Source organism: Diabrotica undecimpunctata, chromosome 10 (genome assembly GCF_040954645.1).
Source record: "Diabrotica undecimpunctata isolate CICGRU chromosome 10, icDiaUnde3, whole genome shotgun sequence".
NCBI lineage: Eukaryota > Metazoa > Arthropoda > Insecta > Coleoptera > Chrysomelidae > Diabrotica > Diabrotica undecimpunctata.
Genome location: NC_092812.1, coordinates 50,378,221 through 50,400,535, shown reverse-complemented (window position 1 = coordinate 50,400,535; position 22,315 = coordinate 50,378,221). Strand labels below are relative to the sequence as shown.

General features: G+C 34.7%; 1 protein-coding gene and 1 long non-coding RNA gene across 4 annotated transcripts in view; one reads left to right on the top strand and one right to left on the bottom strand.

The window, feature by feature from the left end:
* Positions 1 to 22,315, top strand: part of LOC140451943 (uncharacterized) — a 261,924-nt gene that overhangs the window by 53,579 nt on the left and 186,030 nt on the right. The window lies entirely within an intron of this gene.
* The window catches only part of svp (COUP transcription factor 2), a 198,324-nt gene that overhangs the window by 21,945 nt on the left and 154,064 nt on the right, over positions 1 to 22,315 (bottom strand). For all 3 annotated transcript variants that reach the window (XM_072545924.1, XM_072545925.1, XM_072545926.1), the window contains one exon: positions 14,558 to 14,722. In XM_072545924.1, the coding sequence (XP_072402025.1) occupies positions 14,558 to 14,722 (165 nt within the window). The remainder of the gene's footprint in view (positions 1 to 14,557; positions 14,723 to 22,315) is intronic.

Here is a 22,315-nt window from a genome sequence, read left to right as displayed (position 1 = left end):
ATGTTTTGATCTGAGTGTACTATCGACAAAAAAAGATTCGTTTTAAAGGCAAAGAGAGCAGCTTTTGTATGCAATTTTTGATCGATTTTTGCCATTTTTTATGTTTCTTATCAAATCAATACTATTTATCATCTTTTACTAGCTAGCCACTATAAAATTTTGATTACTAGAGCCTAATATTCAAAGCCTACAGCGTGAAATTTTAGTTTCTAAAACGCTGTAAAATATTTGACAACTGTTCTTATTCAATTACACTAGTACGTTTTTCAAAGTACCCAACTTCTGCTACAAATTATACCCAAAACGGTCTTCTTGGATGTATTTCCTGTGACTTTTGATCATTTGTAACGTAAACATTTTAAATTCTCTGTTTTTTAGTCATATTTCAAATGCTTTAAATTTTTACCACGACTCAAGATTGAAATTTCATGTTATAGGTTTTGAAGATTTGTCTCTAAAAATAGAAATTTCACTACGACCGGTCAATAAAAATGATAAATTTGCAGCAAAATAGAAAAATTGCATATGAAAGCTGTACTCTTCTCTTTTTTTAGATTAATTTTTTTTTAAATAAATCGATTTTTTTGCGTTTTTCGCGAAATTCTGCTTGTTCGTATGATTTTTAAGAGTCAAATCTCTGACGACTGGACTATATGTATAGTTAATCCATTACATAGAGGACGTAGATTAGTTCTCATATTTCATAATAAATTTAATGATATGAGATGTATTTGATATGATGTATAATATATTTTATTTATTTTTTATAGTTATGATATTTGATATAATATGATACGATTATTGTTATAATATTTAACTATTTTATTTGACTACGTTATTTTATTATTTTGTGGTATGTGCGACATTTGATATATTTGAATATATCTGATTCAAAATTACAGAAAGTGGTTGGAAGAAAATTTTGTGTAATATGCCTTAATGTTGTTAATACACCTTACGTAACAGTCAGAAAGAAAAAGTACCGAAATCAGCATAAAAAAGAAAAATTAAAGACTTCAATAATATATATGTAAAATTGATTCTGTACCTACATATACTTATAGCGTAATTAATTTGTTACTTTTTAGAACACGTATGGCAAAACTAACTCCGAACATGACCTGTATCACTACTTCTCTCTCATTCAACCTTTGCGTATCTCATAACTATTAATATTCTGACCAAACAGTATATCTACTTCAAAATCACAGTATTTCACAAATACAAATCTCAAATGTCCGAAAACCAGTTTGAATTTAGGCCAGACAACATTTTAGGTTAAAATAAAATATTACAAGTAAACAAAATACGCAACAGAGTAGAGACACCTTGTCGGACTGGTGATTTAACTGAGCTAGTTAAATAAAAGAAAAAAGCTATAGAATAAAACTAAGATTATATAAAGTTTTAGTGCTTTCGTTGTTGAGTGAACAACGAAAGCACTATATAGTTGATATAAATTTATAATAAATAAAGAAATCAAAAAGAATATAACACGGAAAAACATATTATACGCTGACATATTCTCAATGTTAGGAAGATCTTAGCTACACTTTATTTGGTGTTGAGAGAGATATACAGAAAGGGGACAAAATATTTTAATAAGTTTCTACATATAAACTCAACAATGCAATTCCATCCAAACTTTATTTGCATGCCCCGCATAGTAAAAGGTACAACTACAATAGGAATAGAAGATGATGGAACTGGAAGAAGAGCTGAAGAGAATAAAATGGGACATCATTGGCCTCAACGAAATAAGACGAAGAGGAGAAGCCCAAATTACTGTTAAATAAGGACGCGTATTTCATTTTAGAGGAGAATAAGACACTTCAAATGGTGGAGTAAGATTCATTATACATAGAAAGTACCCACAAAATATAGATGAAATTATCAGCATAAGTCGGAGGATTGTATACCTCATCTTTAAACTAAAAACTAAATAATGCTACTTTAATGCAAAAATGGGGTTTAAACAATTAGCAATGCGTAAGTATGGATATGGCGAAAGAAATGAACGAGGGCAAAGATTGCTGAACTTCTTGCACCAGGAAAATTTATCCATGATGATCTAACAGATTTTCAATAGGAAGCGACCACAGATTAATCCGAGCTAAGATACCATTAAATGTCAAATTGGAAAGAAAAAAGATGATCCTAAAAACACGAAAACCGAATATGGATTCAACGAGAAAACAATGACCTGTATACAGATACACTAACCAGACATATACAAGATTTGCAAGATGAAATTAAATATGTAGATCAAGAAAATGAAGGCATAACGAAGGCACTAAAAGAAACGGAAAGGGAGTGCTGCCCGATCTGACCCATAAAGAAAAACTAAGCGAAAATACCAAAGAGCTAATAGGTAAAAGAAGACAGCTGATGGAAAAATACGGCTCTAACTACACAGCAATGAAGAAATTAAATAAATATTTTTAAATCGGACTTACCCATATGCCTCAGAAGGAAAATCTTTGACCAATGTGTGTTACCTGTACTCACTTATGAGGCGGAAATATTAACACTCACAAAAAAGCTAGTGAATAAGACTCGCGTGACTCACCAGAGGGTTATGGAAAGCCAGATATTGGGTGTCTCTCTGAGAAGCCGAATCCCAAACGAAGAAATGCGTCTTACAACAAAAGCAGCAGACGCCATTGAAAAAATCGCGTCGCTAAAATGGAATTGGGCAGGACATGTCGCCAGATTATTAGACAACCAATGGGCAAAACGTATTATCGAGAAGGGACCAAGACAAGAAGCACTACGGAGCAGAGGACGCTCACCAACAAAATGGACTGACGACCTGAAGCGTGTTAGCTGTAACTGGGTGCAAGCCGCACAAGACAGACAGATGAAGAGCTGAGGGAGACCTATTTCCAGCAGTGGACGCATACAGGTTGATGATGATACGACGTTTGCGAAGAGACGATTGCAATATCATATATTTGGACGAATCGTGAATTAATGTTGTCTAATCTGTTATTTAAGAATTGTGAGATACCACTATACAAAACAGTCCTGATGCTTTCCTCAAAGGTTTAAGTACTGGTTTAGAAGCACCTACCAAACGAGGTCCACGATATGTTTTATTGCATGCAGGTTTTTTAGGAGGTTTCCTTCCTGATACAAAGCGTGTTTTTGTGGCAGTGAAAAATGATAGAGACTATCACGATGAAATGAATGCTACATATTTTGAATTATGGTTTAAAGAGACGTTAATACCAAATTTACCAAATAATGGTCACAGGAATGTCATTGTAATGGACAATGCATCAGCGTATCACTCCCGTAAAGGGAGATTCCCTAACAATTCCTGGAAAAAAAGCTGTAATCAAGGCATGGCTAGTGGAAAGAGAGTCAAGGAGTCCTATTTAAAATCCGAGCTATTAAAAGCAGCGCGTGCTGTTAAGTATAATCTTGATGAATATGTTGCACAACATAATGTTTCTATTTTGAGGCTTCCTTTGTATCATTGCGAATTAAATCCTATGGAAATGGTGTTGAACCAAGTTAGGATATGTGTAGCTATCCATAATACCACTGTTAAAAACGAAGAGTTGCGCCAGTTGATCGACAACGGTTTGGCATGCGCAACAAAGCAAAATTGACCCAATTATGTCACTTATGTCCTTGAGAAAACGAAAACTGAGATGTGGACCGCTGACAACCTACAAGACGACGTACCGAACGATCTCGGATGTAAAGGGCGACATTAGTGTAATAATTGCATATTCTATAACCAATGAAATACATTTATCAGCCCGATCAGAGTACGAGCTTTTCGGGTATTGGGCTGGGTGCACAGAAATCAAGTATTTTTGGGTATTTTCCCATTGAAAAGCTTTTCGATAGCTTATGAAAAGTTGGAATAGAAATGTGCAAACTTTTTACCTCTAAGACAAACCGTTTGGTTTGTTTGGATGTCACAACTGTCCAACATGTGAAAATGTGAAAATTCCGAACGTCAGTAACTAAAAAACAATTGAACTGAGATATAGGATATGATACATGAAATCTATTACCTTTAGAAATTCTACTAACCATAGTTTTTCCATAATCGATCGATACAGTTCCCGGAGGTCCCACCCTGTATAGCTATTAGAATATGTAATTTAAAATATATTTGTTAGTTTAAGAAAGTATACAATTTTAAAATAAAATTTTCGCTAAAAACTTAATTCTTTTTATTAAAATTCATGCTACTTATTTAACTACTTTAAAACTTTAATTATTTGAAAATATATGTATTTTATAATAAATATCTGATGTCTCTCTGTTTTATTCTAATTTGCATAATAAATTAAAATCAAAAAAGGTAGTTTTACTCGTAATAGAACCCCGCCGTAAAGATTTCTGTAAAATTCTGTACGTGACCACTACTTGGACTTGTTTGTGCTGCTAAGTATATGGCATTAAATCCGGCAAATGCGCGTTCCTTAACCGTACTGCACTCTCAGTGTGAATTTCCCTATAGTAGGTATTTGCAAATAGACATACACGAAACAGAAGCTAATTAGAAAAAATTATTAAGTCAGGAGTAAAATAAAAGAATCAAACTAAAGGAGCAGATCTGTTTACCGAGATAAGAGGACTACCCTGTATAATTTTTAATAGTGTGTAAATAGGAAAAATAATGCAATAAATTCGTCCAACAAGGCCTTTCTCTTACTTCCAATAAAAATTATTATTGAGCATAGTGAACCAGGAAATAAAGAATTAGGTAAAAAAGAGACATATGCAAATTTTCGCGTAGAATCTGAAAATAGAGGATTTCGTGAACAAGACTGCAAAGAAAATATACGTCGACGTATGGAATTGCGGGTTGCGAAAAAATTAAAGTTGCTATGTATATAGGTAGAAGTCAACAAAATAAACAAGCACCCAAAAAATGTTTTACGATAATGATGACAAAATAGATTTGATGTACAAAATGTACCCAACGACAATAGTCAACAGATTCTTTTTTAATTTCCTGTTTGACAATCAACTGACATCATGCAATTTATTTTTTAAAGTCGACCAAAATATCTACTGTTATCCTACATCACACATTCGACAAAAACCAAGCGCTTTATCACCTACACCCTACGTTTCAGTAGCTACTCTTTATACCTCAACGCCCTCGTTACAGTAGCTACATATTATACTTTACCTCCTATTATTAATTCTATAATTCCCGGCACAACCCCTCCTGCTTCTCAAATTGCAACAACCACATCACAATCAATGGCCTCCCCGAGGGTTCACCAAGATGATGGCCCCCTATTGCAAGTCCATGAGAGAGTGACAAACCAGTAGTTATTCGGATTATCAGATGATCCTTCTGTAAGTAACACATTCTTTTTTAACGTTTTAAATCCCTCTTTTTAACTTTTGCAGTAGATTTTTTGTAAACGTATTTTAATGCTATTTAGTTCAATTTAATTTATTCTTGTGATTTAAGATTATTTATAGTAATTTTTGCTGATAATTTTGTCGTAGTATTTCATTTTAGCAGGTTATAGTTATTTCTATCCAATTCATAATGTAAATGCCTTGTATTATAAGGCATATGGCCAAGAATGATCTGGCTGACTGATCATATACCTGTACAAAAATTTGTAAATCTGTGCTGGTTAATTCAGCTTTTTAGTTAGATTGTTGATGAAAATGGCATTTAAGCATCAATGTAAATCTATGCAAATTCACCCCTGTGGTAGCATAGTCCGCATCCTCTCATAAGGAGTATTTCAAAAGGAAGCTTAATATAGATTATAAAAATCAGGAGAGGTTTTAAAATATAGTTAAAAGGAAAAGAGTATCTGTTTATTTCATCTAAATGCAAAAGACAAAGGGCGAAATAACTTTTAAAACATACAGACTGTTATATGTATATAAAAACGGACTAGAAATGGACTTGGTGTAATTGGTGAAAGAAAAATGAAAGGTAGACGTTGTAAAAATTAATAAAAGCAGAATGTCAGTGAAGTTGTTGCTCAATAACAAATCTTTAATGTAGTATACATGTCCATTAAGTTGGACTGGATGAGGATACTCTACTCATATTCATTGCAAAAGAGTAATAATAATTGTAGGTGATTTTAAAGCACATACCTGCTTTAATGACAAAGTTTCCAATAATAAAAATCTCCAGGAGTAATGAAATCTTCACCTTTTTTTTTTCGAAAGTCGTTTCTTATAAAACGGTCGTAATGAAATCAATTGGCTTATGGGACATCTTCCATTTGTCCATTCCAGAATTCTGAAAACCTGTGCCGGCTTGTAGAGGTCTAGTGGGTTGATATTATATGTTTTTGGAGCCACTTGATAGTATCCAAAAAATGTTTGCCGTGTTAGATCTAGTGCCCCGCACTCATGTAAAATGTTGACTGTCTTAGGTTCCCTATCACAGACTTTGGAGCCCAAGTTTCCATTATATGTAGGTATCCTTTGACTACGAAATATACCTTGGACGCGAAATAAAGATCACAAGATCACGTGAATTGCCACACTGAAATGGAACTGGGCCGGAAACGTCACCCGAGTCAATGATGAAAGCTGGACGAAGAGATTGCTTGAGTGGAGGCCGAGGTTAGATAAAAGAAGTAGAGGAAGACCCCCTACTCGTTGGACTGGCGATCTCACGAAAATCTCAAGAAATTAGATGAAGTGCTCAAGATAGCACAATGGACAAAAATAAGGGAGGCCTATGTCCAGCAGTGGACGCAAAGGGCTGGGTGATGATGACGATAATCCCTTGACTAGCACAGGTCCAGTAAGGAAAGCTGTTATGATTCTTAGCTGATTTCTACTTGTTTTCCGTAGTAATTCAGCCCTATTAACATATGTCTGTCCAAGATACATTTTGGCATGTGCTTGACCAGTTATACGTTCCCAGATAGAGAATTGTGTTTGGATCCAGATCTTTTATTGATGCGGACGGTACTTTTTGGCACTCCTAAGGCTGTCTCTGTAGTTGATCCTCTTCTGACATGTTTATCAGCTCTTTCATTACCGTGTATCCTATAATGAACTGGAGCCCATACTAATATGAAACTGTTATGTTCCTCCAGACTATCCAGTTCTCGGTATTCCTACAATGGCATAGAGTTTTTCTTAGGGCTGCTGAGGGCATCCATAACCGTTTGATTATCTGTGCATAAATTGATCAGTTTCAGATCAAGTCCAAAAGCCCTCATATTAATTTCTCTTATACAGTGCAACATTGCATAGATCTCTGTCTGAAATACAGATATACATTCTCCTACTAAAATAAGAATGTTTATATTGTCATCTTTACTTGAGATTCCGACGCTTAACCCTTCTACAATTTTAGGTTTTTCTATGTACCAGGTGTAACCCTACTGCCTGGGTTGTGTTTTTTCTCTGCCACATTTCTCTCGTGGATGTCCACCTGGAAAAGTACTTTAGGTCTCTATCTAGGAATACGGTATCCCTACTTTCATTTATCATTTAGTATGTTCTGATCTAACCACTAGATTAATCAGGTTTTCTCGCTGTCTATAATATGCCATTGTTGAATCTGTCCTTATAGCAATGTGCAGAGGAAGGAAGTCCAATAATGATTCCATAACTGTTGTTGGTGTATCCCTCAGAACCTTTACCGCGCTAATACGGGATGTAATCCGAAAAATTCTGAATTGAATGTAGACGACAATAGTGAGACCAATCATCACTTACGGAGCAGCGATTTAGAGAAGTAGAGTCAGTCTATGCAATACGAGGAAAGTAGAGACCGTAAAAACAAAGAGGATATATTAAGATGATCAATGAAGAAATTATTACATCTAATTCCCGATTCTACGTAAAAGTCAGTATTGGAGTATGTCCTAAATCGGCATGCCAAAAAAGTATAATTTTCTGAATAAATATATTATAAAGTGAAGTTATAAAAACGAATAGAACAACTGAGCCCTATTTACTTACATGCCATTCATCATACTGGCTTTAGAACACTGTGTGGGTCATAACCTCCTCAATAATTTCTCTCTAGTCTTCCTTATCCATCGCTTTCCTCCGCCAAGCAAGCATCGATGTTATCAAGTAACCTTGTTCTGGATCTTTCTCTTTTCCTCTGATCAATGGGTCTAGTAAAAATCGTTTTTCTAGCTGGGTCATTTTGTTCCATCTGTATTACATGTCCTAACCACCTCAGACAACTTAATATATTTTACGATATCTGGTTCTTGGTATTTTTTATAAACTTCGCAGTTGTATCGTCTTTTTCACACTCCATTGTCATTCACCACTTCATAAAGTTGCTTTAGTGCTTTTCTTTCGAAACATCCTAACACGTTTTTATTACTTTTTGTTAAAGTGCAGGTCTTATTTTGTAGAGTTTTGGCGTTGTATTTCTTGATATAATTGATGATTAAGGAAGGAGATTGAGCAGAAATTAGCACCTTTTGGCTATGTAAATTCTGCAGTATATCTCTGCGTTAGTGTTATTTTCAGTATTGACCAGCGCTCCCAGATATACAAATTCGTTAACTGCTTCGTTGACGTCGAATAACGAGACGTTCTATAACAAGTGACTTAGGATTTGTTGTTGCGTGCTTATTTTCATCTACTTCATGTTGTTTATTTTTATTATTAAATCAATTTTTGTAACTGATTCTTTTATTGCTACATACATCTCTCGTTCAGCGTTTTCCGTTCTCCCAACAATATTGATATCATCAGTATAGACAAGGACTTCCATTGATTGGTTATATATTGAACCAGTGGTTGTAACTTGTGACATACGTATTACTTTTGCCAGAGCCGGATTGAACAGTATACAAGAGAGAGGGTTTGCCTGGTGCAGCCCATTAGTTTTAAAAGGTTCACTTACATTATCAACTGAGAATGCAAGGAAATAAATATAACGAGAAAATTAATTCAAAGGAATTTTTGTAATATGGTGTTATTATTATTAACCTGCGTAAACAATTTTTACCATAGAAGGTCTAAATAGTACATTGATTTAAACAAAGAAGACTACGTATTGTAACAGTTATACGTGGAGGTTATAGTCTACTGAAAACATTGAAGTTATGTGGCAGAACGCAGACTCTGGGATAGATGACCACCTATATATATCCTCTCAAATTGCACCCTGAGGAACTCCAAGGCACAGGATTTACTTGACATCTGACTCTGGGTATGTTACACTTCCTGGTGGGGTAGGACTCCGAAAGCTACAGTAGTCACAGATAAACCAGCAGAGTACGCAAGAAAAATGAGACACAATGGATCTTACAGGCTGCAGTGTGACTTTTTCACTTATAGTCGTAAAAGTAACAGTACCAGTAATTCACGCAAGATTCAAAAGAGATTGTGAAAAGATACCTTGGGATTTAAAAGCAGAAACGTCACTGTAGATTATTATCTTGACAAAATAAGCCTTACATAAATTATTTTGTAAAAAGAAGGTATACGTTAATTTTAGGATTGTAAGGACTTCTAAGGTTAGTAAGACAGTAAGCGAGCAATTTAAATTACTTATCGGGCAATGACGTGAGGTGCGAAACAAAACCAAAACAATGAAGAAAACATAAAATATGAATTACTAAATATTAAAAGATAATAAAGAACCTGTATGTGTCACAAATATAGTCAAGAAATAAGAAATTTAGTATAATATGACCAGTATTGACCAATAAACGACGTCCAATATGAAAGAGGCAAAAGAACTACTTCATAAATTGCTGTATATTTTAAAGTGCTAAATCCCATAGGGCGACTAGGTTATAAGTAATCTTTTCTATTGGTATGATTCGTGCCTATAAAAATGGATGTTATATTAACGAAGACGAACGCCATTAGGAATTTTGAGGGTTCTCATCTTCATATAAACATTTCAAGAGACGGTTTAACACGATTTGGAATCCAGTCGTAATAATTTAGAACGTGTTGAGTGACGTCGGTAGCGTCAAGTGTATGTACTGTTAAACGAAAGACTGTGATAAACTATGCTGTAAAGTATAATTCATAGAGAGCGAGCTGAGGAATATGCACCTCTTATTTGGATTAATGTTTTAATTTTATTCCTGTCTTACATATACTGAGTCTTATTAAATATTCGTGAAAAATACTGTTTGTGGTTGTTAATGGGGCAATAAAAACAAGACTATCTTATGTTTAATATTGAAACGTTGAAAGGAAGTGTGCATTATTATTCTATAAATAGCTACGTCAAAAGGTTCATTGAATGGTAATTCATTTAAATTTTTACCGAAGTTACAAAAATAATAGTACATAAATAAGGTTACTTCAACTAAATATTCAAGACCCCATTTACAAAATCAAGATTAAAATCTCTAAGGCTTGTAATGCTAGTATAGTGTGGCACAGACTTAACACTTATTACTTAAAGTATATTTGCAGGTTGATAAATCTTATTCATTCGTAAGACATTTTTGTCTGTTCCGACATAAACTTCACTCTATCTTCTCAAGGAGCGTCCTACACTTCGTCTTCGTTTTATTTTTTAATTTAGTATATTTTTTCTTCTTCTTTAGCCTTTTTGCGCCCAAAATTGAACATAGGCCCCTCTTAACTGTTTTCATTCTTGACTTTTGTTGGCTGTTCTCGCCACGTTTTGTCTGTCATCATTTTAGGTTATCATGGAGAATTAGTAGAGAAGATCGATAAAGAAAAAATGTACAATAAATTAATCATAACAGGAATTGAGGTAGACCTAGAACGTGCAGAGAGACTACGAGAAGACATACAAAAATACTAGAAAAAGAGTTTAAACTAAAAATAGAATTTAAAAGTGCGTTTAAGATAGGATACAAGAAATGTATGAAACGAAGAGCTGGGAAGACAAACAGAAAATACTGCGGAGTCAAACCTGGAAAACAACTGAAACTATATATATATATATATATATATATATATATATATATATATATATATATATATATATATATATATATATATATATATAATGTATATATATATATATATATGTATATATATATATATATATATATATATATATATATATATATATATATATATATATATATATATACATAAATGCAGCGCTGACGTCCACAGAAGCAAAGATACAAACAGAAATCAGAGACATAGCAAAACAAGAAAGAAAAAAAGTAGAAAAAGTAAAAATCAAATACCATAAATTAGAAACAGACTACAAGGTGCTGAAATGGAATGCAAAAGAAAATAAATTCACAGACATTGGAAATCGATGGATGAAAAGGAAACAGACAATGCAAATGAAGAGGAAAATGAGTTGGGGTATATTCAGAATAATAAGAAACATACAAAGCAAAAGGAAGGGAATTAAGGGAATGACAAAAAACACTGGAACATGGAACGCGAGGACGCTGCTGGAAACAGGAAAAATGGAAGAACTAGCGACACAGTTAAAACAATACAAGATAGATATTGTAGGAATTCAGGAAATCAGAGGGGGCATGGAAAAATCGAAAAGGAAAATTATACAGTATGATATGCAGGCGACGAAAAACAGGGGTATGGAGGAACGGCTTTTATGGTAATAAATGGGACATAAAGTTTTGGAACTAAAACCCATAAGTAAAGAATATCATACATAAGAGTAAACAACAAACCGAACAAGTTGTCCATAATACATGTCTATGCATCCATAGAAAACAGTAATGACTCGAGAAAACAACAGTTCTATGAAACACTAAAAAAACGTCGAGAAAATCCCGGGAAAAGATATACTAATCATTATAGGAGATTTCAACGCCCAAATAGGCAAAAAAATTGCTTCAAAGAGGTTTCAGGTGAAAACTCAATACATAACACAACAAACAATATTGGAGAAAGACTGTAATTTAGCAGCGGCATTAAACAAGCTAGTACTAGATAAAACAGAAATTGAACAAATATCTTCGTACAAATACCTTGGAGCATGGGTCACAGAAAATACTGATCAGACAAAGAAATAAGATGCCGCATTGAAATTGCACGGTCAACTTTTAATAGAATGAGAAAACTTTTTTGTAATCGCGATATCAATATATCGCTCCGAATAAGAATGCTTCGATGTTATATTTTTTCTACCCTTTTGTATGGGGTTGAAGCTTGGACACCTAAAAAATCCAACATTAAAAACCTAGAAGCATTCGAAATGTGGTGTTACCGACGTATTTTGAAAATACATACCATGGATGGATCGCAAAACAAACGAACAACTAGGAAAACAATGCGAAGTTTTAAATTCCATAAAAATCAGGAAATTGGAATACTTGGGGCACATCATGAGAGGTGAAAAATACGAAATACTAAGGAATATAATGCAGGGTAAAATCAAAGGCAGAAGAAGCGTAGGAAGACGGAAAATCTCGTCGCTACGCAATCTCCGTGAATGGTTTGGATGCAGTTCAATTGAACTATTCAGGCGCGTAACCAACAAAATTATAATTGCCAGAATGATTTCCAATCTCCGATAGGAGCGGAACTTGAAGAAGAAGAAGAATTAAACATGGACATAAGTAGCAGGAGATATAAACGCAAGACATAGACAAAATATCATGGATGAGACCAGGAAGTCTGGAAGGAAATCAAATAGACCACGTACAGATTAAAAAGACACACAATTAATCGATAAGTGACGTTAGATGTCACAAAGGGGCCAACATCGATTGGGACCACATACTAGTAATTATAAAATGTAAAATAAAAACAACGAATAATAAAAGACGAAAAGCACATAGATAAAGGGACGTAGATAAATTGAAAGAGAAAGAAGTAAAAAGAAAATTTGTAAAAAAAGTAAATGCAGAGATGCAGTTCAAAGAACAACAAATAGAGGAACAGTGGGAAAAGTCAAATAAGTGCTAGAGAAAACATACGAGTACGACGGAGAAACACATATACTTTTCCTAGACTTTAAACAGGCGGTAGACAAACTAAACAGAAGAAAAATGATCCAAGACTTAGGAGAGTAAAATTCCCAAGCAACAATAGACACCGGAAGAGAAAGAAGACAAGGAGATCCGCTCTCAACGGTATTATTTATTCTATTACTAGACAAGATAATGAAAAAGCTGTCAAACGCAGGAACTATAAACAAGAATGCAGTACAAGTAATAGGATATTACCGTAGGAGGATATAACCATAGTAGCAACAGATAGGACATCAAAGAAAACTTTCCAAGAAATAGTAAACGAAGCAAAACTGAGAGGACTGGAAATAAGTAAAAATAAAACAAAATACATGAACGTAAGCATGAAAAAGAAGACACAAATGACAGAACTGATTATAGACCCACACAGCTTCGAAGAGGTTGAAACGTTCAAATATTTGGAAGTACTAGTCAACAGAAGAAATGAAAGAATAGATAAGAAAAGAAGAATTCAAGCGGAAAATACAGCGTACTATAGAAATAAAAAAATGTTTAGAGATAAGATAAGCCGAAAGACAAAAATGAAAATCTATACAACGACCATAAGACCAATAGTAGTATATGCTGCAGGGACATTTACGTTAATAGTAAGAGAAGAAGAGCAACCTACCTTTTTGAGAGGAAGATTGTGAGAAAAATCCTGGGACCACAGAGCGAAAACGAAGAGGATGCAAGACAATGGATGAATCACGAATAACAAGAATGGATGGGTCAAGATAACATATTTAGAGCAATAAAAGCACAGAGAATTAGATGGTATGGACACATAATGAGAAGAGAGAAGAGCAATCCGTTAAGAGTTATAACGGAATGGATACCACCAGGTAAAATAACCAGAGTTAGACCTAAACTGAGATGGAGACAACAGGTGGAAGAAGTCTCAAGGAGTATGGAAATTAAAAATATATGAAGGACAATTAAAAAGAGAGAAGAATGGAGAGTAAGTAGTGAAAACAGCGAAGTCACTTTAAAAACTGTAAAACAAAACTCAGAATGGGATGATTCCTACACAAAAAAGGATCTACAGGTGAAAAGAGCTTCAGCTTCTACGGGAGCGTATAGCTTGTATATATTTACTACGGTATAAGTGTAATAAATAATATAGTAATAGCTATATTAAAAAAACTTATTAAAAATAATAACAAACTGATATTAACTTTGTAAAAACTGATGCAAAGCTTTTTCTTGTTCACAGTAAACCACGTTTGAGCCAGTTTGTAGCAGTCTTTGTTCTGATTTACTTTCCCAGTATAAATTATATACCAAGCAATAGCATATTAGAATTCCTCGTCAGCACTGAGCCCTGAAGCAATATTACTTTCATATGAAATATATTAATCGCTACCACAGTTGTTCCATCATTTAACACTCTACTTAATACTCCATCATATAGATCTGTCCCAATATTTTGGGCATTCAAATATCTTCTTATACACTTCTCTTTAATTATATTAAAATTGTGTCTGTTCTCATGTAATATAATTTAATATAGTTTAAATAAAACTAGTTATCTTCATCTATATACTAAATACATAAAACCAAAAAACCTCTGAAATTCTGAAAATATCCTACACAAACCACTAAAATAATCTCTTTATGAGTATGGTGCTCTAAAAAGTTACATGGAAAAGCTAAGCCTAACCGGTAATTGTTTTACATACCTGAAATATCCTAATGTGATCCATAAATTGCACAACCCTGTCTGCACACATGGGTGACGCATGAAGACCTGCAGCAGCAATTAGGGGCGCCACATGTAGGGGCATGGAACACTGGCTGGCATTTAACACAAATAGTTCAGACCAAACTAATCGAAGTAATGCCACCTGCAATACAAAAAGGCATTAGCAAGTTGTTGTTTGTTCCAAATAATTAAAATATCGAACTTTTCTAATGGAAACATTATACAAATTGATTGAGCATATAGGTATTAAAAGCGATAGAAAGAGTTACGTATAATGAAGGTTTTATCAGGTATAATAGGATGATTCAAACCAAAAACGATAAGTTTTTATTTTGGGTCATACCAATATCAATCCCCTTACTGATATGTGGTGCTTCAGCGTCTCTCCCCAGATCTTCTTTGGTTTATCTCTCCTATTCCTCCCAGGAACTTACAAATCACTAATTTTTCTTAAAGTCTCGACGTTGAACATACCCAAATCATCAATTCTATGCTCTTTTATTTTGGCCTTAATTGGTGCCACCCCTACACTTCCCTTGATCTACTTATATTATCCTTTTTTGTCACTATACTTTTCCATCTAAACATTTTCATTTCGGCCACATGCATTTGTTCCTCTTTCTTTTTAACTGCCCAACGTTTAGTTCCGTACATCATAGCTGCTCTTATGGCAGTTTCATAGAATTTTCTTTTTATTTTCATTGAAATATTTCTGTCACATAACACATCACTCGCTTTGTTCCACTTCATTCATTCCATCCTAATTATACTGCATATAACTTCACATAGTTATCCTTTTATTTATAAGTAAAATTTAAATGAACATTCCAAATACTCTGTTTTTATCCTACTAAGTTTGAAACCTTTTTTTTTCAAGAGCTTGTCTCCACTGTTTTAATTTTTATTCTCAATCTCTTTTAGTATTTCCTACCTACACGACAGCATCAGCATACATTTAGCATAAGAGGAAATGTTAGCCAGCAGTTTAGCTGCTATCTGATCCAACAGTAAAGAGAATAAATAAGGACTAACCACCGAGCCCTGGTGCAATCCTACTTCCACATAAAATTTATTAGTCTCACAGTAAAGTTGACATTATTTTGACTAAATGCAGAAGTCCCTCAAGGTTACATTCTGGCTCCTTTGTTGTATATAATATACAATAATTACCTTAAGAATATCCCTGGTACCTTTACCCAAATTTTGCTCAAGATGCCATTGCCTTCCTATACTTTACTTCACGTTAACAACGGAACGTTTGGCTTATGCAGATGAGTGTTGCCAAAACTCTCAGGCACGTGCTGCTACTAGACTGCCCATATACGATTTATTCTAATCAGTGCCGTATTTAGCACTGTGTAGATGTAGTTAACTTAATTTCACTAATAAGGGGATACGTATAGTTGAATACAGAATAATGAATTATAAATACTTGTTTATTTAATAGACAGATATAGGTATGTAGTTATTATAGCTGATAAAAATAGTTAAATTTTGCTATTGTTTAACATTACATGTTTATTAACGCTTTAGATAAGATTTAACTAAAAGATAAAAAATAAGTGCAACTTTTATTTCATTTGCATGTAAATAATAACAAGAATAATTACTTACAAAAAAATTGTCCAGTATATAACATGCATTCCCCATAAAAATTATGTTATATTATCTGAACATTTTTCCACTATTACCTAATTTTCACTTTTTGCCGGACTATCATTTACATACTTTTCTGATTTGGCACTTTGTGCCCGTCGATTTTCACATTTTCACACATAATTTACTCACTGCATATTAACATCATCCTCATCTTCTCTATCATCGCTATTACTGTCATCGCTATTACTGTCATTGCTATCACTGTCATCGCCATCACTGCCAACCGTCACTACCACAGGATCAATATCGTCCATCAACCCGTCAATAACCCAAAATTTGTGTTCTTCCTTAATAGCAAGTATACAATAGTTTTTCCAGTTGTCCATAGTTACTACATCAAATGCATTTCTTATTAGTTGTTCCATTGCGGAGATCTTAAACTCGGTGTTGTGTGAGATAATAGGTACGTCTTCTGACTTGACTCCATACCTTTTCAATTGGATTCAATTCACAATGGTATGGAGGTAGTCTCAGAATGCCAACATTTTCTCTTTGTACATCTCGTCGATTTTATATTTTATGTATTCTTTTTTTAATGTGTTTACGACTTCCATAAGCTCTGATTTTAAATAATCTTCTTCAAAGAAGATATCTTTCTTCAGCAACCATGTCTTAATTTGATCTTTATTAAACGCTTGTGTCGGAATCACTTCTTCTCTTATCGAATGGTACGAGGCGTTGTCCATCAACATTAAATTTAGTTTTTAGCTAAAAATCAAAAATCAGCAGATTGCACATAGCCCAATTCAATACCCGCATGCAGTATAAGAAATCGGGGCCTCGTTGTGTCGGCTGTTTTGGGCCTGTTGACAACCCCTTAACAAACGCATTCCTGGCTGAAATTACTGAGAGGTTCTTCCATTCTTTGGAAACACACAAATAAAGGACGGTGTATGGTGGCAACGAAATTTTTTTATCTCACGCAAATATTGATGTCTCCATTTCAGAATATCGGGCCATTCTATCATGGTCAACTTTACTCCTCGTTTACAAAAAACAAAGTTCATTTCATGGAGTATTCTCCACATTGTTTTAGGTGACATGTTTGCATCAAATTTAGGAAATGTATTTACACAACCTATACTTGGTTTTAATGGTCCCCAAATTAACTCTATAGATGGCAACTCTATAGCCCATACAGATACATTGTCTCGGGGTCAGCAGCAACCCCACTGAGAGTTTTATGTTTATGTATTGAAGAAAATGGGGGTCATTTTGAACATTTATTGTAATATCATATTTATAGAGGTTATAGATATTTGTTGTACTTGTTAATTCATTTAAGCTATCTATTTAGTTGCACGTATTTTTTAAAGGTTAATGAAAAGGGCCGTAACTCAATAAAAACTGTTTTTTTGAAAAAACTGATAAGAGGCAAAAAAATTTTAAAAATAATGTGTTAAACTAATGATGCCACAAAATTCATTTGATTTAATCGTACTCAAAAGTTTGGGAGGATTTAGGGCTGCACACACCTCTTAAAATTTTTCTGTGCGCTTAGATTTTGTTGATTCTTTTTTATGAAAAATGCTTTCAGAACAAGAAAGTAACGTGTCCATTTTTATTAAAAAATGTCAAGTAGTTTAAAAGATAATGCAAAAAAATAATTTTTATTTTGTAACTTCAAAGGGCTGTAACTTTTTTTGTGTACACTTTTGTACTACGGTAAGTTGGATTCAATCAATTTATTTTTGTCCCCGAAATGCGCGATTTAATTTATGACACACCTTTTTGAAACACCCTGTATATTGGAGCATTTATAAGAACTGAACAAATTCACGACAAAAGGAATAAGATTTAAATTAATATAAAAGGCATATATAAATGTTTCATATTTATCTGTCCAAAAATTTATTGTTGGCAGTAGTAATAAAAATGATAAATCTGTGAAAGGTTCGCCGTCAAGTGTGTAAAAGATCACGTACTGACAGCAGACAATTGGACATAAAAATATTACAACAATTATAGTAATAAACACACCGTTATCTGTAATTGTTGTCTTACTGCATACTGAAGATTTTAACATTAACATTTTATGATTGTAATTTTTTAATGATGATCTATATAATTTTAGTTTAATACAGATAGTTGTGACTGAAATGATAGATTCGCAATATTGAAATGTTGAAATGTCGTAAATTTTTCAGTGAATATACAAAATTTTCAGAAAGTTTCTTACTGGTTTAGTATCGTAACGTTTTAAGCAGCTCAAATACTAAATTTATTAGTGTGTCTGTTTTATCAAATTTGCCACCAAGAGAGCATGTTAGTCAAATATAAAGCAAGATTTTTAAATATAGATAAGCAATAATTTGCAAAGTACATAAATTGGTAATTTTAGAATGTTAGAACATGAAAAGGCAAAAATGTAATAAATTTGTTGTAGTAAAATATGTTTTTAACCTCAGTTTTGAAAATGTTTGTTTATCTTGTGGTGGATATTACAATATCCGTGTCTGTACATAACTGAACATAATTTGTCTATGTATTTTTAATTTGCACAGTGCTTAGTTAAGAACTTTTTCACACTATTATTTGTTATAGTTGTCAACATATTCAGCAGTAGAAAATGTATTAAAATAATACCATTTTAATAAATTAAAATATGTGAAATAAAAACAAGAAAAAATATGATCAGTATTAATTTTAGTCGGCGAAAGCACCACATACGCTTGAGTTATTACGTAATCCACACCGAACTTCGAGATTGTGCTATATGGGGTGCAATAAAGGGAGGGGGTTTTGATTCATGAGTGCAGAGGGGACTGGACATCATCTAAAAAATTGACAGGCTAGATAGAGCCTTATCTTGACTGACATTCAAGTTTTTTACTATCATATTTATCGTTTTGATGAAGTTTTTTATCTATTTCGCAAGTTCACAGCAAATTTAAGAGACACTTGGGTTTTTTGCCATATATTTTAGGAACTTTTTTTGCTTCGTGTGTGAAAAAGGCTGGAATGAAAAGTGGGTGAAGCGGTAAGGAATATTTGTATCACATTAGAAATTATGGAATCAGCGGACTTTATTTTTTGTTTCTGTAGCTATGGATGAAATATCTTCGGAAAAATGGATGAAATATCTTCGGATTATGTCACAATCAAATAGACAACTAGAAAAAAATAAATAGTATGTAACAATGAAATTATAAATTATTATTTATCATCTATAGTCGTTTTGAGTCCACTGCTGAACAGAGGCCTCCCGTAAATAATTCCATTGCGTTAGATTTTGAGCACTTTGAGCATATAGTTGTGCTGGATGCACTTGATGTAGTCCGACCTCTTTGTTGGAGGAACTCCTCGATTACGATAAGCATGGTGTCTAGGTCTCCATTATAAAATTTTCCTGGTCCATCTTCCGTCTCTAACTCTGGCAATATAGCCTTTTTTCGTCTTTATAGAGGGGGGGTCTGGAATCTTCAAAAGATGTCTCAGTCCAGGACGCTGCCTGACTGACCTTAGTGCAGGATTCGTTCTTCGTACTCCCGGCGATAGTTACCGAGGTACTTTAAAATCCCCTCTCGTCGCCGAGTCTACGCCGAACGCCTACCTGCTAAACCACACCCCCTCTGTCATCCAGCGATCCGGAAGCGGAATGGCTGCTGTAAGGCCGGCATCACTTCCGAAGCACTACCTTTATTCATTCATTCTCCATTCATACACATCCACACTCCATTCGTCAGCAAGGAGGCTTCCTGTCTAGTTCCAGGTAGCGCGTATAATACCCTCATCGCTCCTAGTACGGTATCATTCCCAGACGGGCATCCTCCTTCCCCACAGTTTGACTCACGCATTCTAACTCATACAGTCTGACCCACTTTTCTAGCTTCAATTTTCAGCATATTTCACTCTTACCTTTGCCGTTGGTCCAGCTGTCTTTTTTCCTCTTCCTTTTTCTTAATCACTACACGGATATAGCCATGTATGTTAGTCCAACCTGATTTATTTTCAATCATTCTCTCAATCATTTCTCTCACTGTAACAAAATTCACACCTGTCTCTCTCTTCATTCTGTTCCTTTCTACTATCCATCTGCTGCAATCTAACATCGTATATGCCACAGTGTCCAAGTATCCACAGTATAGGTCTGTGTCAGCCTTTCCGAACCTAGAGAGGTAGGCCCTAAAACACCCGTGTCCTGTGAGAACCTGCGTCAGGAAATAATCCAGTCGCCTGTGGCCACACTCCACCCAATCTCTTATGTTCGGGATCAGCATTTTCGTCCATTGTGCCACATCCTCCAAGTTGTTCCATTATTCTTGCCATCTTTCAATTGACCTTTCCCTTTCTTGTCTTCTCTCGGTCACAGTAAGCTCATACAGCTCTTTTCTTTCCACCGCCAAAACATGCAACGGAACACATCCAGTGATGGTCCACAAGGCAGTCCTGTAGGCGCATGCCACTCGCAACAGACTTGTTCTGTCCAGGTGTGTCATGAGCCTCCTATAGGCCGTTATCTCTATCGCCTCGCTCCAGACTGATGCCGCGTAGAGGACGATCGACTGTACAACACCGTGTAAGACCCTCCTCCTTTCGGATTTGGGTCCCCTAATGTTGGGCATCACCCTCCCCAACGCAGCCACACTATCCGCAGCCTTCCGGACCACCTCTCGCACGTGCTCTCCTCATTTTCCATTCTGGTGCAATGTCACTCCTAGGTACTGTACTTGTTTCTTGGGTGTTAGACATGCTCCCGCATATTGTAATTCAATTCTTTGCCTGTTCCTTGTCCCCTTCAGAATGATGGCTTCGGTTTTCTCTGCCGTAAGTTTTAGTCCGTGCTGCGTCATCCATTTCTTTGTTCCGAACCCGGTATTTGAGATCTGGCTCATTCCGGGCCACTACCAGTACAGCGAGTTCATCCGCGAATGCGAAAGGGGTTGTACTCTCTCCGTATTCACAGTGCTTAACCCCGTCATATGCCAGGTTCCATAGAGTCGGGCCCAAGACAGATCCCTGGGGTACCCCGGCACGTCCACGATCGTACCCTTTTCCACCATAATCCTTTTCTCAGACAGATACTCCGCCACCACATTCATCAGGTAGCCAGGACATTCTCTCTCCTCCATTGCCTTCATTACCTCAATCCACTACAGCATATTGAACGCATTCTTGGCAACATACCCTGACCAGTTCCATTTCAGAATTGTAATTCTTTTAACTACGTCCGTAACACTAGTTTTTCTCCTACTAACTATTTGATTTTAAACTCTGTCTCTGACGGATATATTCAACATTGACCTCTCCATTGCTCTCTGTGCCACTTGTATCCTATTAATTACTTTTATGGTATGCACTTGTTCCATTTGCTTTCCAATAATTGAAGCGTTTTTGGTCAGTCAGTACAAGGTAGGAAAACTTAATTTTAAGACCAACTCGTGTATAAAAGCTCTGAATTTATGTTGTCTCCAATATTTTGCCAATTATTATTTCTCATGACACTCTGTAATAAAGCAGTGAATAGTTTAGGAGATATGGTGTTTCCTTGCCTATAATACCCTTCTCCAAGGGAAATGTGTTTGTGTCGCCATAGTACATTCTCACTGCAGCTGCTGCGCTATTATATATCGAAGAAGAGTTGTGTACCTATGATCAATACTGCACTCTGTAGATGGTCATTCGTTCCAAAGCCACTCATAAATCCGGCTTGCTCTAGTAGTGGGTGAAAATCTAGCTGAGGTACTAGTCTGTTAGAAATTATTCTCATAAAGAGCTTATACACTCCTTTAAAAAAAAATCCAAACACTTGCATTTTGTATGTTTTAAAATTTTTTTTAATGTATAGCGGTTTTAATGAGAAGAAAATAAACATTAATAATAAAAACGGTCATTCATAACAATAAAAACGGTTCTTTTAATATTTTTAAATCATCGCTTCAATATAGAAACAAAGTTTTGACATTTGGTAAAAAATAGCACTTTATCTTATTTACTAGCAACATATTTCTTACATTTCTTATGTTTACATTTACGATAAGTTTTACGTTTATTCTGATAAATTCAGATCACTGTTCATTAGTGTTTTCACATCGTGTTAGTATGAATCCCGAAAATAATGCAAAAGTTGTGGCAA